At 39.3% G+C, this 19959-nt stretch overlaps 1 protein-coding gene across 2 annotated transcripts in view; it reads right to left on the bottom strand.

Annotated features, from left to right (window-relative positions):
• Positions 1-1026: 1026 nt before the first annotated feature.
• Positions 1027-19959, bottom strand: part of agap2 (ArfGAP with GTPase domain, ankyrin repeat and PH domain 2) — a 31819-nt gene continuing 12886 nt past the window's right edge. For both annotated transcript variants that reach the window (XM_078255874.1, XM_078255875.1), the window contains exons 3-18: positions 19569-19656; positions 16249-16334; positions 15290-15425; positions 14224-14358; positions 13702-13820; positions 11547-11699; positions 11301-11375; positions 9935-10039; positions 8893-9073; positions 8155-8280; positions 7074-7199; positions 6099-6250; positions 4979-5069; positions 4049-4271; positions 2944-3214; positions 1027-1379 (exon numbers count right to left, since the gene is read on the bottom strand). In XM_078255874.1, the coding sequence (XP_078112000.1) occupies positions 1173-1379; positions 2944-3214; positions 4049-4271; positions 4979-5069; positions 6099-6250; positions 7074-7199; positions 8155-8280; positions 8893-9073; positions 9935-10039; positions 11301-11375; positions 11547-11699; positions 13702-13820; positions 14224-14358; positions 15290-15425; positions 16249-16334; positions 19569-19656 (2274 nt within the window). In that variant the 3' untranslated portion in view covers positions 1027-1172. The remainder of the gene's footprint in view (positions 1380-2943; positions 3215-4048; positions 4272-4978; positions 5070-6098; positions 6251-7073; positions 7200-8154; positions 8281-8892; positions 9074-9934; positions 10040-11300; positions 11376-11546; positions 11700-13701; positions 13821-14223; positions 14359-15289; positions 15426-16248; positions 16335-19568; positions 19657-19959) is intronic.

Here is a 19959-nt window from a genome sequence, read left to right as displayed (position 1 = left end):
ATGTACTAGACACACCAAGACAAAAGAAAACACAACAAATGATCCTAATAATGCTAATTAAAAAAAGTTTATTTTATTCCGGTAACCATTTCTTTTAGCTCATTAGAGATTCACACAATCCACAAAGTGTCAGAAATAACTATGACACCTGCAACTCTTCATACTTCACTGTAAACTCCGGGGAATGACCTACACAACAGTAATATGAACGGGAATAATGTCTTTATGTAGTCGATTGGGCCATCCCAAATGAAACTTAACAAATAGCCACATGTTCACATTATGTAAAAGCATTTTGTTTACTGGTTTATGCTTTCATGACATGTAGGATAATAAAAAAAAAAAACTATAAGAGACAATGAAAAACACAAGCTTGACATATTTTCAAAACTACCAGTAGAAATCATTTACAAAATTGAGTCTTTGATTTTTCAGTTGTGTCTTGGTTACAGAGTTTAACATTAAGTATGTAGTATAGGTACATTTACAGTATATTAAAACGCCATATCTTTGACCTGTGAGAGTAACACTGACATATTCCAAACCATTCATTTTTCTAGTCTAAGCAGAATTATTTCAGCTGATTCGTCACTGAAAAACCATTTATATCGGCCAAACTGGCCTTTATACTGCTGCGACAGGCACACATAACTAACAACATGACATACTGTAGCTTTAATTTGTAAAGCCAAAGGAAATAAGAGCCGTTTTGGTCCAGTCACAACAAATTTGAATAAAAGCAGCACCCTCTCGGTGTATTGACCATACAGTCGTCCGACACTGTCCGCTCTAAAACTTGTTGCTTTTCATCATCATAGTTGGATTATTGCACTTCTTCTGGTGGAAGTGAAACAGGAAGCAGTTTGTCTGCTCTAAAATTACAGAAGACAGCTACAAAGTTCTACTTGAGTAATTTTTGAAATGAGGTCACAACAACACAGTATTTCAGCAACATATCTGTCATCAACAAATTGAATGAATATTGCTTTTAAGTCGTTTGATATGTTGTTCAGTCTTCAGAAGCTATTAATCCTTAGTACTATGATATGGTCCTGTCATTTTCCCTAAAGTACGCCCCTCTCCAAAGTATCCATGATTTCAAAAGGTTTCTAAACAATAAGCATCTTCCAGAGGTCAACAGCTCCTCCGTGTGGTGGCATCTTCAGTTGGCGCTACGACACCCGTTTCCTGGAGCTGGTTCGGCCCAGGCTGGCAGTGCTGGACCGGCGGGACAGGACGGGTGTGGCAGTGGTGGGGGACGTCTCGTTGGGACAGCCGTGTTGAAGCAAAATATCAATGCAGCCTTTGCTCCCTGTTTTTCTGGCCACCTTCATGGCTGTCTGGCCTTGGTTATCTTTTGCTTTCACGTCGATTCCGTACTGTTATGGGGAAAGAGATGATATTAACTCCTTCATAAGCTTATTCGCAGAGTAAATATGAATTAAAGGTAGAACAGTGTGTGCAGTGAAATGCAGTGTGCAAACGTGTTGCTTTCTTATTAAAGGACAATTCCGGCGCAAAATGAACCTAGGGGTTAATAATCGGTTAGTACCGAGTCGACTGTTCTCTGGGATATGTTTTCATGCTAATCGAATGTGTCGCTAGCTTGAAACAAGCTAGCGTAAAGTGGTGATTAGCAAACAACGAACGGCGTGTTTGAGCTATGTTACTGCATTACTGGTTGCACGGTGTTCGTCGTTCGACTGGTCATGACTGTTTCCCAAGATGGTGCCCGCATGTATACATGAACGCTATCGTCTTTATAATCTATCTTTTTAATAAACTGTCTGTACACTTACAAAGTTGTCATGTAGGGACACTCATTATGTTACGTGGAAGTGTTGTGCTATTTTGAGCCTTGTTAGTGGTATACAAATAGCGATTTACCCTCTGCCCCGAAGGCTAGCGTTATAAGCTAATCACCAGTTTGCGCTAGCTTGTTTCAAGCTAGAGACGCATTCGATTAGCATGAAAACAGATCCCAGAGAACGGTCGACTCGGTACACATATGTTATTAACCCTTAGGTTCATTTTGCGCCGGAATTGTCCTTTAAACTGCATGTTAAGTATGGCAGCTCCAATGGGACAAAGCAGACAAGCATCTTTGTCTATAAGACCCAAGACCAGAATATTAACCGAGGAAAGCAGGTAACTCTGGGGCCCCAAGATTCCGAAGTTCACTGCATGTCAATTGTTTTTTGGAAATTCTAATGCAATATAGACGCAGGCGAGCCCTGCATTATTAGCTAGTCTCATGTCTTGTAGAGTACAGGGGCCCTTTGCCTAAATCTCATTTTAAGACCTTTATTAGTTTATTTTGTGCTCAGGTGGTGCATATTGCTAAATCTCTTTAAGTTGTGTTTAATCAAATGAACACAGGTAATGGAGCCCTGGTTATTTCCTGAGTCTCTAGACATATAAAGCTGCACAGAACCCCTGTTGATCAAACGGTTACAGGTACTGTGAAACCACAGGAACTAAACTAAGAATTAAAAGTCCCTTTTGCACATTCCTGTTCAACCATAACTAAAGAGATGTGTAGATAAGCCAAATGAGACTGATGCATTCACAGAAAGAGGAAACAACAACACAGAGTCATGCTGTATTTACGGTTGCATGTTCTGTTCTGGAACTAAAATAACACCATGGTTCCTCAGGTCGAAACAAGTTCCTGAGAACGTTGGAAAGGTTCTTGGTCCCCTGGGGAAGCTGCTGAGGCGGAAACCCCTTTATTGTCTCTTTTGTGCACTGAACATAATCGGAACTTAAAAGTGACAGGGTATATTCATGTTGAACAGAGGGCAGTAGGTGGCCAACAGGGGCCAAAAGGAATCTTCTGCCTTGGGGCCCCCAAACCAGTTTATCCAGCCATGGCAAGACCATCTCAATGTGACCTATGTGCTGCTTTATTATGAAAATGTGTTACAGAAAGGAGAAACCCACCCAGATGAGCAGCTGGGTCATGACTACATCTCCCAGCTGACAGGCGGCGTGCAGGGCTGAGCGAGGCTGTGCGGTCGACCCGGCCTGTTGAGCGTTGATCTGTTCCTTGGTGCTGTGGGCCAGAAGGAGCAGCAGTCTGGGCAGATCCCTCTCAGTCACCGCAGACAGCAGCCACATCGGCATGCCGTCGCCTGGAGCCGGGGCCGGCTGAAGAGGCGGCACGAACGCCCGTTGTTCGTACTTTGCACGAATCCACGACTCTCTTCCCTCACTTGGAAAACAGACACACGCAGGAGATCCAGTCATGCAAAGGAGTAGGTTTTCACTAATGTGAAGCTCTGATGTTTGAGATCTGACTCGGCTCCCAATTTTTTACAAAGCTATCAGGTTGTTTCTTGCGGTAACAAAGTTTGCCAACTTTCACATCTCATATTTCCCACAAGCACTTGCAACAACAGCAAGCAGCTATACGGACATGTTTTTATGAATGTATTTGCCATCAACTATAACTCATCCTGTGAAGCATCTGTAAGAAGCGCATGAACAGAAAATAAATGTTCATATTTTGTATGAACAATAAATGTGAGAATGAATATATTTACCAATGTATATGTATTAATAACTACTTCTTCACTTTCCATGACAACTGAGCAAACTCCATCCACTGATGAAGGCCATGAGATGCTGGTAAAAGTATGGGAGAAATCTAGTAAGTGGACCTTTATTTGTTAAACTGCTATTTCCATTTCCTGGTGCTCGACATACAGTAAACCTGCCTGTAAATGATTTTTACACGTGTGTAAACAGTTGATAAATGTTTTGTAACATTAATGTGTGTAATCATATAATGGTAAATATGATTACAGCTATTAAGCTTTGAATGATGACAAGTTATCTGTTAGCACCACTTATGGATGATTCATAGGAGATGTTGGTGATAAATACATTAATGAACACTTACAACTATTCCTTATATTGTGTTATAAACTCTTACATGTTGATTTGAATACTGTACAGGCGTAAATTGAAACTAGTTGCTGTCTGAGAATGCATCCATCAATCTAAAAAGCTGTGTTCCTTGAGATAAATGTGCTGATCCACCCACCGTGTTGCCGTTGGTGTGGGTTTGGTCCGGCCCTGGGTGCAGCTCTCCCAGATGCTGTTGGCCATGTGGTTTCCAATGGCAGCCAGGACCTGTGTGAGCTCTCCAGGCCAGTCATCCAGGTCCAGCGAGCGGACGCGGGACAGGTGAGTCCCCAGGTTTCGATGGATCCCCGAGCACTCGATGCAGATCAGCGCGCCCAGGTTGAGACTGGCCCAGGTGGGATCTGCAGGGAGAAGAGAGAGAGAGTGGTTATTTTCCAAAATTAACTAACACAGATTATAGCGTGGCAGGAGTAGAAAGTGACTAAGTACTGTAGTTAAAGTGTAATTTTGAGGTACTTGTACTTTACTTACATTTTTCCATTGTCTGCTACTTTGTACACTTAACAGATGTTGTACACGTTTTTAATTACTTTCCAGATTTAGATCAATAATACAAAACACAATCAACAAATAAATTGTAATATTATTATGTCAATAAGACTTTATTGACATACATTTACAAGCCATATATATATATATATCTGTCTAATATAAAATAAATATGTAAATAAATTCAAATGAGCTCCACCTTTACCAGCTTCAACATTAAGGTGGTGTACATATCAGTTCATCAATAATCACAATCCAGTAACATAATACATATATATAGTATATATATACTTAATGACAATTTTATTTATAAAGCACCTTTTATTACACGTAAACTCATAGTGCTTTACATTTAAAGACAAATTATGCAAATATAAGCATAAACATATAAACAAAGCATAAATGAATACTACTGTATGGATACAGTATAAAAAAACGTAACTGACTTGACTAAAATAGTAAAATATCAGTACTTCTTCCACCACTGCAGAGTAGATATTTAAACAGTGTGAAATGGGGCACAAAAGCAGAGTAAATCTGCAGCTGGAAGGAAACTCACTTGGTGCTTCACAGTCGACACACAGACTGTTGCCCTTGGCGTTGCGGATGGCCTGCAGCGCTACAGCCTCACTCTGGCTGCTCCTCCGAGCCTGCACCATTACAAACACACACACACACACACACACACACACACACACACACACACACACACACACACACACACACACACACACACACATCAGTCCACAATTACAATTACTTATATCACAAGAACAAATGGTACTTAAAATCCATAGTGGCACATAGGAGAATGACATTATAATTAGGACTGTCTAAATGAATGTGATAATACTGAATTAATGCAAATTCTTTATAAAAAAAAAAAATGCATTCTGTGATTTGGGCCTCGGGCCACTCCGTACTTTATTATTTGAATTTAACCGTCTACCTCATAGTCCATCTGAAGAGATGCAATGCATTTTGGGTTGGTTGAGAACAGTATGTCCAGTAAGCTCATGTCTTATACCCAGAATGTCTTGCTGATATACATGCACGTACACAAAATCTGCAAACTATGCACTTGGAACTACATACTGTGTATGAAAAGTATATTAGCACAACCTCCATTCACCTGAAGCCCACATCCAGGTGCTCACCTGTTCCTTATTCCCCAGTCAGTTACCCCAAAGTTGGATTGTGCACAGATTTACTTAATCCACTAATCAAGGCAATTCTACTGGAATTAATTTGTTTTGCTGCGGGGTTTGAAGGCAGGGTTGGTAATGTGCCCATAAGTTATTTATTACTGTTGGGGTGTAAAGACCATTTCAAACATTATTTAAAAAAGTGTAGTTTTTTTTGCACAGGGGTCAGGGGTTATTACAGGATAGTGTTTTTCAAAGTAAGATCCTGGCCTTATTTCTCAAAAACTAATGTGGTTCCTCAGGGTTGTGTGAGTGTTAAATAGGTGTTGGTTTGGTAAATATGCTTTCCAACAGTGAGTGTGGTTTTTATCAGCTATGACTAACAGTGCTGGCAGCAACCACACAGCTGTCATCAGATTTTGATTCAGATGTCGCTAAACTATTATTGGTGCAGAAAAGCAAATGTGTGCTCATGTAGGATCCTGTCACTGATTGTGAAAATAGCTGTGTATGGCCTTTAAACCGTGTGTGTACCTTGTTTCTGCCGCTCTCACAGGACTGCAGGCTGGCCAGGATCTGGCTCTCTATAGCTGACACCCACGCGTCCCGGTCCTCCAGGCTCCCAGCCTCAAAGTGCCACGTCTGCCCCGTGAACGACACTATGATAAAGTCTGCATTCTCTTCCTCTGCGAGTAAAAGGGAAGCAGAACAAACTCATGTAACATTGCATGTGTAAACAGACATATCATTTACGATGGATTAATATAATGGGCATTATGAATCCACAGTCAGTGAATGAAGTACAAAAAACAAATGCAAAACAACAAAACGGCAGTTTGAAGGAAGGTGAGAACAGAACAATCTTGAGGTTGTTACAATGGAAACAGGTCAAATGAACAACTCAAGCTTGGGATGTGAGACACACTGAAGAGGAAAATATATTGTATGTAAATCAGAGCACAGGCAGATTAAGCTCCATCCCTTGTTACCTGTCTTATTAATGTTTCTCAAGCTACCAAAGCTTTTTAATTTCCACATTTTGCGTTTGGCTGCAGAGCGAGAGATAAGCACAGGGAGAGGAAAAAAAGAAGAGAAACAGAGAAAGACAAGTACAAGTGTTAAGAGAAGGCTGTTAAGAAATATTCAGAGAGAGACAAACGCTAATCTGTATCCTCGCAGAAGAGACAGCGGTGGAAAATAAAGGATTAAGAAAAAGGAAAACTGCATAGGAATATATGTAAATAATGTGAAGTTGTAAACATCATTTCTTTGATAGGTTCGAGTTGTTTATAATAACATCTGCAATAATTAAAAACCTCAAAAACATACTGTTTTATTAATGCATTCATTTTCTAGTTATGCCTTAAACTGATGCTTCTTATCACTCACTATAGTATCTGTGTATTTATACAGTCGACATAAAAAAAACTCTCTTTATCACACTACTAACAGTAGCAATTGCATTTAATGCAAAGACTAGTTCCAAACTGAGTCTCTGTGTTGAGTTACCTTCAGCCTGACCAACGGCTGCATCTCCTTTCTGATTCATGCTCTTCTTCCTCCGGTTCTTCTTCCTGTCGCTCATGGGAGATGATTGGCCGGGATCTTTTCCAGTGGCTGCTCCTTCAAGGGCATCTGACATTTGGTGTGAAAAGAATGTACGTAAAGGTTAAAGGTGCCTTTATTGTCATTTCTAAGCACTCACATACATAGAAATGGAATGTGTCACTTAACCCATACTATACATATAGGAGCAGTGGGCAGCTGCAGCACCCAAGCAGGCACGTGCACACATAGATATCAAAAGGGGCTTGAGCACCTGCCCCTTTTCTTCCTCGAGTGCCCTTTTTGCTGGATGCATGTATTTTTTTTTAAATTATTATTATTAATGAATATAGCCTATATATTTTCCTGTTTGCACACAGCTTCCCTGTCAAACAAATGTATTTATTTAATTGAAAAATCATCAAACTATATCAGATTGTACTTTGTAAGGGAAATAAGATAAATTGGTATGGTTGCCAGAGTTGTGTTAATATATTTAACGTTTTGTTTAAATTTCAAATAAATATTTATTAACTATTAGGCCTTTTTTTTCCTTGAGCCCCTGACGCCCAAAATGTCTGTGCACGTCCCTGTATGTATGTATGTATGTATGTATGTATGTATGTATGTATGTATATCTATGTATTTATGTATGTATGTATGTATGTATGTATGTATGTATGTATGTATGTATATCTATGTATGTATGTATGTATATGTATGTATGTATGTATATATGTATGTACAGTATGTATGCACTGTATGTACAATATGTATGTATGTATGTATGTATGTATGTATGTATGTATGTATGTATGTATGTATGTATGTACTGTAGGTATATCTATGTACAGTATGTATGTATTTATGTCTGTATATCTGCATGTACAATATGTATGTATGTATGTATGTATGTATGTATGTATGTATGTATGTATGTATGTATGTATGTATGTATGTATGTATGTATGTATGACAGCAGTGAATGCAGTCTTCAAAAAAGTGTTTTTGAAGTGCTGGCAATGACTAAAAGGTTATTACATACCGACACTTTGTGCTTTGGTGGACAATGAGGAGGGGCAGCGTTGGAGTGCTCTGTCTCCACCTTGAGACGACAGACCACCTGACCGATCGTCAACCACAGACAGAGTGGCTGGACACAGCTGAGGAACTGACAGCCAGAGAGGAAGGGAAAAGTTAATATGCCGTATGTCAAATTTAAATGATTTGCAAGAATGAAATCCTCTGTTTGTTATTTATTAAAACCTTTGACCCAATGGAATGAAACATATCACGCTGGAACAATTATTCAGATTCATACATATACTGTACAAGTAAAAGTCTTGCAATCAGATGTTTTACTTAAGTAAAAGTACAGACGTTGTAGCAACAGATTGTACTTAAAGTGCCAAAAGTGGTAGTACTCATTGTGCAGAATATTTCCTGTTATTATTATTGATAATAATTGAGTTCAGTATTATTGTTGCATTAACATGTCAGCTGTACTTCAATGTTGTCGCTGGTGAATAAGTTTGATATATAACAACGCATCATATTTTATAAGATAATATCTTAATCTGAAAAGTAACTAATAATTATAGCGGTTTAATAAATGTAGTGGAGTTAAAAGTAAAATACTTCTCTCTGAAATGTGGTGGAATACAAGTATACAATGGAAGGAAATTAGAGTACTTCAGAATTGTAGGCTCCACAGACAAGTTAGGGATGTCAGAAAGAATTTTGAATTTCCATACTCTGTATACGTGTACACAGAAAGAAGTACCTGTACTGGTGCTATCGGCGGCTGCCGGCTCCTTACTCAGCCCGTTGACTCCGGGTGCAGAGGCGGGGGGGACAGGTGAGGGCCCCGCAGGAGCCACGGCTCTCGGAGGACGTTTCCCGGGAACTTTAACTGTCACACGCAGCAGGTCGATTTCCTTTCCATGGATGTTCTGTGTGTAGTCCTGAAACCGACAATATATCATTCACATGTTAGACGCTCTTACCAGAAATACAGATTAACAAGACACTCACTTTTGGAAAGAAGAAGTAATTCTTCCTCCTCCAAATTATGAGATGAATTCTTAAATAAGTGAACACAACTTTGCTGCTACAGCCTGATATGATCAATAGCTTATGGTGGCTAATGCTAGCAAACTTTAGACAGAAACTTAGAGGTACAGTACTTCAAGTTGTACACAGAGCACTAGGGCTGTCCTTGATTGAAGAGATTCTAAGTCACTAAACAACACTCACATCATTTTGTCGACTAATCGATTAGTTGATTTAATCGACAGATCTGTGTGCTTTGAGATGTCATAAAGACTAGAAAAGCACAGTATAAATACATTCATTTACCATCTGTAAAACTGAGTTTCTCCACAAAGAATCATGCAACAGCACCACTTTCAATCTTGTGTTTACCTGAAATAAGTTTCTTGGGAATTCATTTCTTGGAAATCATTCAGCATTAAAAAAAACATTTAAAAATGACTTCTTAGAAGAAATCTTAGCCGACTAAGACCATTGCTGACTGCTCGACTAATCGACTAAGAGGATGCAGCCCTACTTTCAGCCAATGGTGGCGCAGGAAAACTCAATGTCAAATACAAATGTTAAATCAATCTGAATGTTTTCTGGGGGGGAAAAAAAGAAGAAAAAGAAATCAATAGTAAAAGTTTCAAAGCAATTCCCGTAGTCCTGTACTGACAACCATTGAAATTGAAACCGCAGTTAAATGTGAAAAGCTGCAGATACGATCGAACTCTGAATCCTTCACTGTGTGTTTTACTGCTGCATTGATCCGTCCTGCGGTGTTCGCTTACACTGGAGCTGGAGTGGTAGGACAGCGTGCCATTGTTGGACAGGGTGACGTATTTCTTCTTCCACTCCTTATTCAGAGAGCTTCCGCTTCTCTTCCAAAGGATGCTCTGTCAAAAACAACAACCCGAGGTCAGTGCACTCGTAACAAACCGGCGCTCTGAGCCAGCCTAAATTTAGAGTCGAGACAGTTTCTTCAAAGTGTAATGGGGTCTGACAACAATAGCTGAAACACATTATTAATAGAACATTCTTGTGAAACACATTTCTTCGTGCTGCTTACGTAAGATGAAATTAAATAGCTTGTTCCCACCTTGATGCTGAAGAGGGAATCTGTACATATTATTGTGCTGCAAGCAAACTGAAGCATCATTGAACTGAATAGTGATGTGTCTGCTCTTTTAAGTATACGAATAGAGCTGGCTCCCGGACGATTTCTTTTTTCTTGTTTTGTTTTTTTGTAAATGAATGTCTTATTAAGACAAAATAATAGGATTAATCCTATAAATACATTCCAGAAACGCCTCACTCACTTTGGTAATAACATTAAAGGAGACATATCGTGCTCATGTTCATACTTGTATTTTGGGTTTCTACTAATGTTCAAGAAACACATGGTTTATATTTTTCGTATACTGTCTGTCTGAATGCACCTGTATTCACCCTCTGTCTGAAACGCTCAGTTTTAGTGCCTGGCTCTTTAATAAAGCCCCCCCCTCACAAAAAGCGCAGTGTGCTCTGATCGGCTTGCGAGAAAGACATGGTGCACCTTTGCAAAGGTAGTTCTAAAGCTGTGGTATCTTTTAATCTTTTTAATGATCCTGCATGTGACATAGGAAGGGAAGCCAAATTTGAATGGCTTGTTAAATCCCATGTTTTCTGATTTAATTAGCCCACAAAAAACTGACTTGGCTGTCTTATTATTTCCGAGTTAGTGGGTTGGTAAACACTCCAGGTACCTAAATGTACAGTATGTGCACAAGCACTGAAAAAGGTGAGTTTTTCATGATATGTCCCCTTTTAGAACCAAGCATGGTGAGACTTTTGTATGTTGCACTGATTGACATATCTCACGTTTCAATCATCAATATGGCTAAATATTTTTACGAAAAATCTTTTGGTTTAGTATAATTGCTTTGAATAATTTAAGTGATAAGCGATATGCGCACACATCCCAATCATAGGTTCAAACATTTTGCTAAATTTGGCTACCATTATAAAAGCCAGAAGTGGTTCTAAACGAAGAGGTGTTTGGGAGCCTCTTACTGCTTAGTGCAGCCAAATGATCTGGCTCTCTAAAAAGAGCTGTGATTCCCATCGCTTACATTTAAAAGTGTTATTTTGTGTTCTGTTCTGTAATGTTAGCCAAACCTGTTTGATGGGAACGCCCCGCGCGCTGCTTGGGTCTCCTTTAGGATCACCGGACTTCTTATCTGTGTCCCGGTTCTGAAATCAAAATCAAACAGCAGGGAGGTGTTTCAACAGAGACACTCTCAGAGAGAGAGAGAGAGAGAGAGAGAGAGAGAGAGAGATTCAGAGATGAATGCAGTGAAATGAGAGTGAGAGATGACGGGAGACTAAAAGGTGTGAGACAGCCATCAGTTGGCAACAACTGACCTTAAAGAGGGAGGGCCGTCTGGGGATGCCCCTCAGTGGACGGGAGGTGACACTGCCTCCCCCCTCTCCCTGTGCAACCCGCAGATCTCGATGACCAATCACAGGGGTGGAGGGCAGGGAGTAGGTGTAGCCACAACTCGGGCCATTACTGGCCTGAAAGGTGGTGCAAGGGTGGAGGGGGGGAGAGCCGGGTCAGGAGGGTGGAGGGAGGAGATGGAGGGGATGGAGGTGTGAGAGAAGAGATGGAGAGAGTGAGAATGGGCTGAAAGATGAAAAACAGGTGGAATGTACAACAAAGTGGGCGATGATCGACAGTGGGATGTTTTTTTTTAGCCGTCGATCATGGTGAACGAGTGATGTGATACTGAGGGAGCTGAGATGGATGTGGAGTGATGGACGGTCTGGGGAAAGTGCTCTGTAAATTACATTTCAGTTTGATAGATGGTTTTAACTTTATAAGGCGCGTAACTCTTAAACTGTTCAGAGAAAGCTCCACATTCTCACTTTGAATCTGGAAATCCTACCTGAGTCATGTTTTCAAAATAAAAGGATTCTTTTCCATGGAATCCCTTTTTCAGGACGTAATGTTTTTTTTTTTTTTTACTTATCAATACTGAAATATGTAGAGAATAATGACTATTTTGACACCAGGACCACTAATTAATGCAAACAATAAAAAAAAATGCTCAGCCAAATTGAGAAAAAGTGACACCAGCATGGCAACAGCCGAACACCTTCATGTGCGTCCTGTTTTTTATCAGGACTTATGTAATATCTGTCTAGACTGGAAAAAGATTGTGTTTACCCAATCAAGAGAACAATAACAAGTTTCACACCTGAACACGTTAGTATTCAGCGCTCTAACATCGTTGCATTCCTTGAACGTTTCTTTCGCTCTTCCGTCAGGGCTTTAGAAATATTTCTGTGTGTGAATCTTTGAGAAAACAGTGCTGTTGGAATTTCTTTGGGGGGGGTATGCACAAAAGTCAGCTGTAGTGGGATATGTGGGATGGGAGATACGTGTGGCTCAGTTGTGTGGCTCTGTTCAGTGAGCATTTTGTTTTCTATTCTTTTTTTTGTTTTGTTCTATTTTTTTCTGGAAATCGTGCAATACTGTGTTCAGTGAGATAGAAACAGAAATTGATTTTGTCCACATGGATGATGCACAAAGACTGAATTGGCATTTACGCACATTCAATTTACTTAAAGAAAGCCTGGGAGTTTAGCCATACACCAGGGTTTTTTTCTTTCTTCTTCTATTTGGTGTACAACTTGAAGTTATTTGAAAGTACACTGAGTATATAATGGCAGTGGTGGAAGACGTATTCAGATCTATTACTTGTGTAAAAGCAGCAATACTACAGCGTACAAATACTCGGTACAAGTAAAAGTCCTGCACTCAAAACCTTACTAGTAAAAGTATACTAGCAAAATATACTTTAAGTACTCATTGTGCTGTATGGCTGATTTCAGAATAATGTATATTATAGCACTGGATTATAATAATTGATGCATTAATGTGTTCATCACTTGTTCATCAATGTTGCAGCTGGTGAAGGTGGAGCTCATTTTAATCACTTTATATACTTATGGTAATATGTAATAATTGATTACTGTAGTTGGTTTATATGTTGTATCATTAATCAAATGTTGGTACAAGTACAATAACCCTGTGAGATGTAGTGGAGTAACAGCAGTAAAGTACAAGAACCTCAAAATGAAGTACAGTGAGTAAATGTACTTAGTTACATTCCACCACTGTATAATAGTATCAACTGATATTTTTCCTTTGGTTTTGTGTTACCAGATGATGTCTTTGGATGTTTTTTTCTTTTTCTTTTTAAGATTATTTTTTTGGGGCTTTTCCCCTTTATTTGTGACAGTGATAGACAGGAAAGGGAGGAGAGACAGAGAGGGGATGACACGCAGCAAAGAGCTGCAGGTCGGATTCGAACCCGGGCCACTGCAAAGGACTCAGCCCACACGGGGCGCACGCTCTACTGGCTGAGCAAGAGTACGCCCCATCTTTATATGTCTCGGATGTTTGAATCTATAACGGTGTCCCGTCTCTTCCGTGGGAGAGGAGCCAAATGTTTGTCATGACACACAGAAATAAAAACGATCTAGCTCCAGCTGTTAGGATGAGGTACGGTACCTGGCCGGGGAGCGATGCTGATCCAGGTGTGGAGCCTCCAGAGTGACTGGGAGAGTTGGGAAGAGACTTGCAGGCCTGCAGTGCTGCCTGCTTCTTCTGAGCTACAATCTTCTGGGCAGCTGTAAAACATAACAGATGTTAAACGGTTTCATCAGACGTAGGTGTCACGTATAGCAGCAACAAGGCCCCAGACCCCCACTGACATTGACTCTTAACCCCCCTTCCCTAGTCACTATACTTTGCACTAACCTTCATTATGGACTATACATCTGCCCATTGCACATACTACTGTCTATACCCATTCAGCCTCCTTTTTTCCTATACGCTACATTTTTTTACTACAGCTATTTTGTGCATATTTGTTTCCGTCTCTGTATTTATCGTTTATTTCTTATGAATGTTTAATATGTTTGTTTGTGTGTGTATGCACCAATCACCAAGGCAAATTACGCGTCGGTGTAACTTACTGCGGCAACAAAAACCCTTTTTTTCTGATTCTGATTGTGATTTCAGTCAGCTCACCCTCTGAAAACACTCGATCGACGTTGAACCCGTAAGTCGCGCAGGTCTCGTAAAACAGCGAGTGACGCACGTCGATACACAGCTGTCTGGCTCTCTGATCCTCAATCACTCGAGGGTTGGTGCTGCTGATTTTATCTGCAACAAACAAACAAAGTCAGTGAAGAGAAAACTGTAAATTGGGATAAAACCAGCACTGCAAAGAGTCATTCAAATTAAAAAAAATTCAAATGTGACTCATAGACGTAACAATGCCTCCGGTAAAGTAGGTGGTGTGCAGTATAAGCAATGGTTGCAATCTGCTATAAAAGGGAAGGAAGATGATGCAACTATGCATGGTTGAAGCAGGGAGAGAACTATATAATCAGAACTATAATTCTGAACCATCAGAACTATATAATAATAATGTATGTGTCCCTACAAATGTTTAAACTATGTTCATGTTAAACTTTTAATCATTAAATTAATGTAAAAATAAGACGTACTTTCTTAAGTGAAGTCAACTTAATTTGTTTTCATTTTCAGATCACTTCAGAGCTTTTAAACACGCTTTTAAATACATTTTTAACATTTACATTTACATTGAGTTCATGACTTGAAATGATGAGTTGAATGAATGCAAACAATTTAGGTTTTTAAAGAAAAACTTCCCAGCATGCATTGTTTTAGAGTTAAAACTCTCCGGAGGATTTCTTTTTTTAACTGTAGTCTGAAGAAAACACATCATGATGGAAACTTGCTGTTTGTCTTTTAATACATAGGTTATAATATGTCACAGTTGTTTCCTCTCAATAAAACAATATGAATTATGATGATGATTAGTGTTCACTTCAGTCCCTCGTTAACTTATGAGTGTAAAGACATTGCTGTCTTTACACTGACTCTGGCTCCACAGCCACATGAAAACTGGATTCTTCAAACTGTGAGAATGGAAATCAAATCTAACGTGCGACTGAACAGTTGTTGCATTTTCACAACTCATGAAAAGATTTCAAAATGTTTCACAGTGTGCAGTATTATGTAACGTGGTTCCAGAATAAATCTGCGTGGTGGGGATTTGTGTGCTGACCTTGGGTGCCGACCACTATGACTGGGATGTCCGTGCGCTGTGCACTCAGCTGACTGTAGCGCTGGTAGAGCTCCTGGAAGCTGCCCTCGTTCTCCAGACTAAAGACCAGGATCACTGCGTCCACCCAGCTGCTGAACTGAGGGAGGAAGAGGAGGATACAGGATAAGACTGCAGGTATTACAGTTTTACACACTAACTTCTCTCTCTCTCTCTCTCTCTCTCTCTCTCTCTCTCTCTCCCTCTCTCACCAGTGGTGGAAGAAGTATTCAGTTCCTTTACTTAAGTAGAAGTACTAATACCACACTGTAAAACATGCTCTGTTACAAGTAAAAGTCCTGCATTGAAAATGTTACTTAAGTAAAAGTATGTAAGTATCAGGAAAAAGTATTTAAAGTATTAAAAGTAAAAGTACTCAATGCAGAAAAACCCTCACATTTTAGAGACTGGAAAGGATCCAAACAGTTGTGTGTTTAATGGTCTAATCATTTCAGCTGGACTTGTAGGCCGTTATATTGTGGGCTAGTTTCGTTTAAAACATCAGATTTTATAAACTACATGAGTTTTTTGGGTGCAAACATCTTAATTAGTAAAGTAACTAGTAACTAAAGCTGTCAGATGAATGTAGTGGAGTAAAAAGTACAATATTTCTCACTGAAATGTAGTGGCGTAGAAGTAGAAAGTGGTGTGAAAAGAAAAGACTCAAGTAAAGTACAAGTACCTCAACATTTATACTCAAGTACAGCACTTGAGTAAATGTACTTATACAATACATTCCAGCACTGATGATGGATGATGAAGTCTGCAGGTATTACAGTTTTGCACACTTACTGCTGTCTCTCTCACTCTCTCTCACACACACACACACACACACACACACACACACACACACACACACACACACACACACACACACACACACACACACACACACACACACACACACACACACACACACACACCTGTGCATCAGGGGGTCCAGCTTCCTCCCGGATAAGCAATAAATGACTCTGTCCGTCCACCAGCACTTCCTTTTTATACCGGCCACCTGACAAGGACAATGACAGACATGTTATTCAGCAGCTGGTGGTGACAGATGGAGTATGAAACCATCTCACACACAAAAACAATCAAATATGACACCCAGCAAGCAAAAAATATGTTTTATATGACTTGTTATTTATAAACCAAAAACTAATTTTCACCAGCAGTGAACTCAACTACCTGAAGGACCAGTAGTGGAGGAAGTACTCAGATCATTTAATTAAAAGAACTAATACTACACTGTAAAAGTACTATGGTGCAAGTAAAAGCCCTGCATTGAAAATGTTACTCAAAGTTTCTAAAGCTCTGTCATTTTTTATACAATGGTCTTAAATGACCTGTAACAGCAAACTAGACTAACAGTGAAAAGAACGTTGTTTTCATATAGTTTTTAATAAGGCATCTGCCCGGGTCCAATTTTCCAGCAGTCACAGAATGATTTTTGGCAGGTTGACAGCGCTACAGTAACACATTCTGATGGGTCACAGATTTCTTTTGTATCACCGGAAAAGCCTGTGTTAGCGTATGCCACTGGAGCCAGGTAAAAGGAAGGAGGAGATGTTATTTTAGACGTTATCTGTTGTAGTTATGGCTAATACTGGGACAGGGCCATCACAGGAAAGAAGGAAATTAAACAAAGAACAACTAAAATATAAAATGGAAAGTGAAAGTGAGTCACACTTGGTCAGGCTTTCAACAGATGGAGTCAATTACGGGATTGTAAATGATTGAAAAACGTCCCCGAATTGTCCCTCAGGTATGTAATATGTCTATTTAATTCATGAAACAACTTGACAGTCCGCTATGTGGTTGTACTAAATCAACCTTGGGGTTAATAACACATGGGTACCGAGTCGACCGTTCGCTGGGATTTGTTTTCATGCTAATCGAACATGACCAGTTTTATCGAAAAACCGCTAATTAGCTTATAAAACTAGTCGTCGTGGCACGGGTAAAGTAAAAAGAAATCACTATTTCTATACCACTAACAAGGCTCAAAATAGCACCACACTTCCACGGTAGCGTAATGAGGGTCCCTACATGTAAACCGAAGCACTGAGAACTTTGTAAGTGTACAGACAGTTTATTAAAAAGATAGTTTATAAAGACAGTACTGTTCACATATACAGGCAGGCGCCATCTTGGGAAAACGACCAGTCGAACAACGTGTAACCAGTAACCAGTAACATAGCTCCAGCACAACGTTCGTCGTTTCTTTTTACTTTACCCTTGCCCCAATGACTAGCGTAATAAGCTAATTAGCGGTTTGTGATAAAACTGGTCACATTCGATTAGCATGAAAACCAATCCCAAAGAACGGTCGACTCGGTACACATGTGTTATTAACCCCTAGGTTCATTTTGCGCCGGATTTGTCCTTTAAATTACATCCCCCGGACGTTTTCCTTTTACTCCATGTTTGTGTTGGCCTACTATTTTCTTTTCCCTTGTCCCCCTGTAATGTTACTTGTGTAAAGTGTCCGTGGGTTTTATGAAATGCGTTATATTAATATAAGTTATTATTACGTTGGTTGCTACAACAAACTCGTATTGCTTTGGTTTGGCTCACGAGGGATCCAAAGTAGGCTAAGTTACTGTAAGCAACACCTGAAATGCAACGATGCATCTGTAACTTAAGCAAAACATTCATTGCGACTATATGACCTCCAGGGTAACGCTAACTCAGTAATCTACAGTGGGCAATACAGAACCATAAAGAAAAGACCATTATGACAGCAGGTGTGGTAAAAACACTACCACTTTTGTCCAAAGCGGCCGCTAGAATCAACACAAACTGAAAGTTACATATAGCCACTTTCAAGGTGCTGTAGGTAGGATTGTGAAGATCCAATATTTGAACATTGACAACTTCTCAGTCCCTCCCCCCTTTCTGCTAAAGCCCAAAACGTTCTCCTAAGCCCCTCCCCCCACAAAGGAGAATGAATGGCTGTGCATGAGCAGTGATTGACACGCAGTTAGACACCCCCCCTGGCCCTGATTGGTGCATCTGAACAGGGAGCTGTGTATTTTTGCAAATCGCACAACTGTAGGTGGAGCCAGAGGAGCCAGATTTTTTTTTTTTAAATGACCTGCTTCATGTAGTTGTACTCGAACATAGGGTCAGTTTTAGCAAATATGACAGAAAGTTAGTTTTATAAGTCTTACCTACTGCACCTTTAAGTAAGTACGAGCTTTCAAAAGAATGGTTTATAAAGCTATTTTTTAGGGTTACAGCTGTGGATGTTTTTTATTTTGTATTTTATTTCTGGAGGGAAGCTTAAATTGATAAGAATGTAGGACAGGCATACATACACAATCATTGTACTTCTGCCTGTAACTCTCACTCTGAAGTACTCTTTTTACTGTCTAGACTGCTTTGTATACTAGATGTTATATTGTACATACTGTTTATACTTTTTGTATTGTGTATTGTGAGGACTGAATAAAAACACTACTACGACTATTACAACTACTACTACTACTACTACTACTACTACTGAAGTAAAAGTATGTCAGTATAATCATGAAAATGTCTTCTTAAAGTATTAAAAGTAAAATTAGATGACCCTGACTCTTATAATATTATATATTCTGTCATTAGATTAGTATTACTCATGCATTATTGTAAAAGCAGGAGTTACTGTTGTAGTTGGTTAAGGTTGAGCTCATTTTGATGATTAATCTTCTGATTATTTTCTCCATTAATTGATTAATTGTTTCGTTTGTAAAAATGAAGAAAATAGCGATAAATGCTGTTACAATTACCCGAAGCCCAAAGTGATACCTTCACAATGTTGTCCAACCAAAAGTCCACACCTCAACATTATTATGAATAAATTGAAATAATTCAAATGAAAAGCAGAACATCTTCACATTTGAGAAGCTGGAACCGTGAAATGTTTTTACATGAAAAATGACAAACAATTATTCATAGTTATTAATAGTTTCCAATTAATTTGACTAATCGTTTTTGCTGTACATTACATTTTCACATGTTTTGTGTGCAAAAATCTTAATTTGTAAAGTAACTAAAGCTGTCAGATGAATGTAGTGGAGTGAAAAGTACAATATTTCCCTCAATATTGGGCAGTAAAAGTAAAAAGGGGCATGAAAATTAAAGACTCAAATCAAGTACAAGTAGCTCAAATGTGTGCAGTACTTGAGTAAATGTACTTTACATTCCACCACTGTAAAGGACACACAATATAGAAGATGTACTTGTACTTAATGTTTCTCACCGTCAGGCTTCTCAAGTGCAACATAGCTGCCTGTGATGTATTTGTTCACCAGTGCTGACTTGCCGCTTTTTAGACTTCCCAGAATGCCCTGAGAGAAGAGGGAAGAAATACAACACCAGAAAGTTAATTCAGAAAATATAACTCTCAGACAGAATTAGTTCCTCCATCTAATATGTTTTTGTTCCTTTCAGTCATGTTCAGCCTTTCAACAGATTTGATTGCTTTATTGTAGCCAGTGGTGGAATAAGTATTTAGATACTTTAAAGAAGCAATATCACATTATAGAAATAAGTGTTACTGTTGCAAGTAAAAGTCCTGCATTCAACATTTTACATGAGTAAAAAAACAAACAAACATTAATATCGTATGGCATCAGCAAAATGTACTTAAA

The sequence above is a fragment of the Sander vitreus genome, chromosome 7, assembly GCF_031162955.1.
Source record: "Sander vitreus isolate 19-12246 chromosome 7, sanVit1, whole genome shotgun sequence".
Lineage (NCBI taxonomy): Eukaryota > Metazoa > Chordata > Actinopteri > Perciformes > Percidae > Sander > Sander vitreus.
This window is presented reverse-complemented; position numbering and strand designations above follow the sequence as displayed.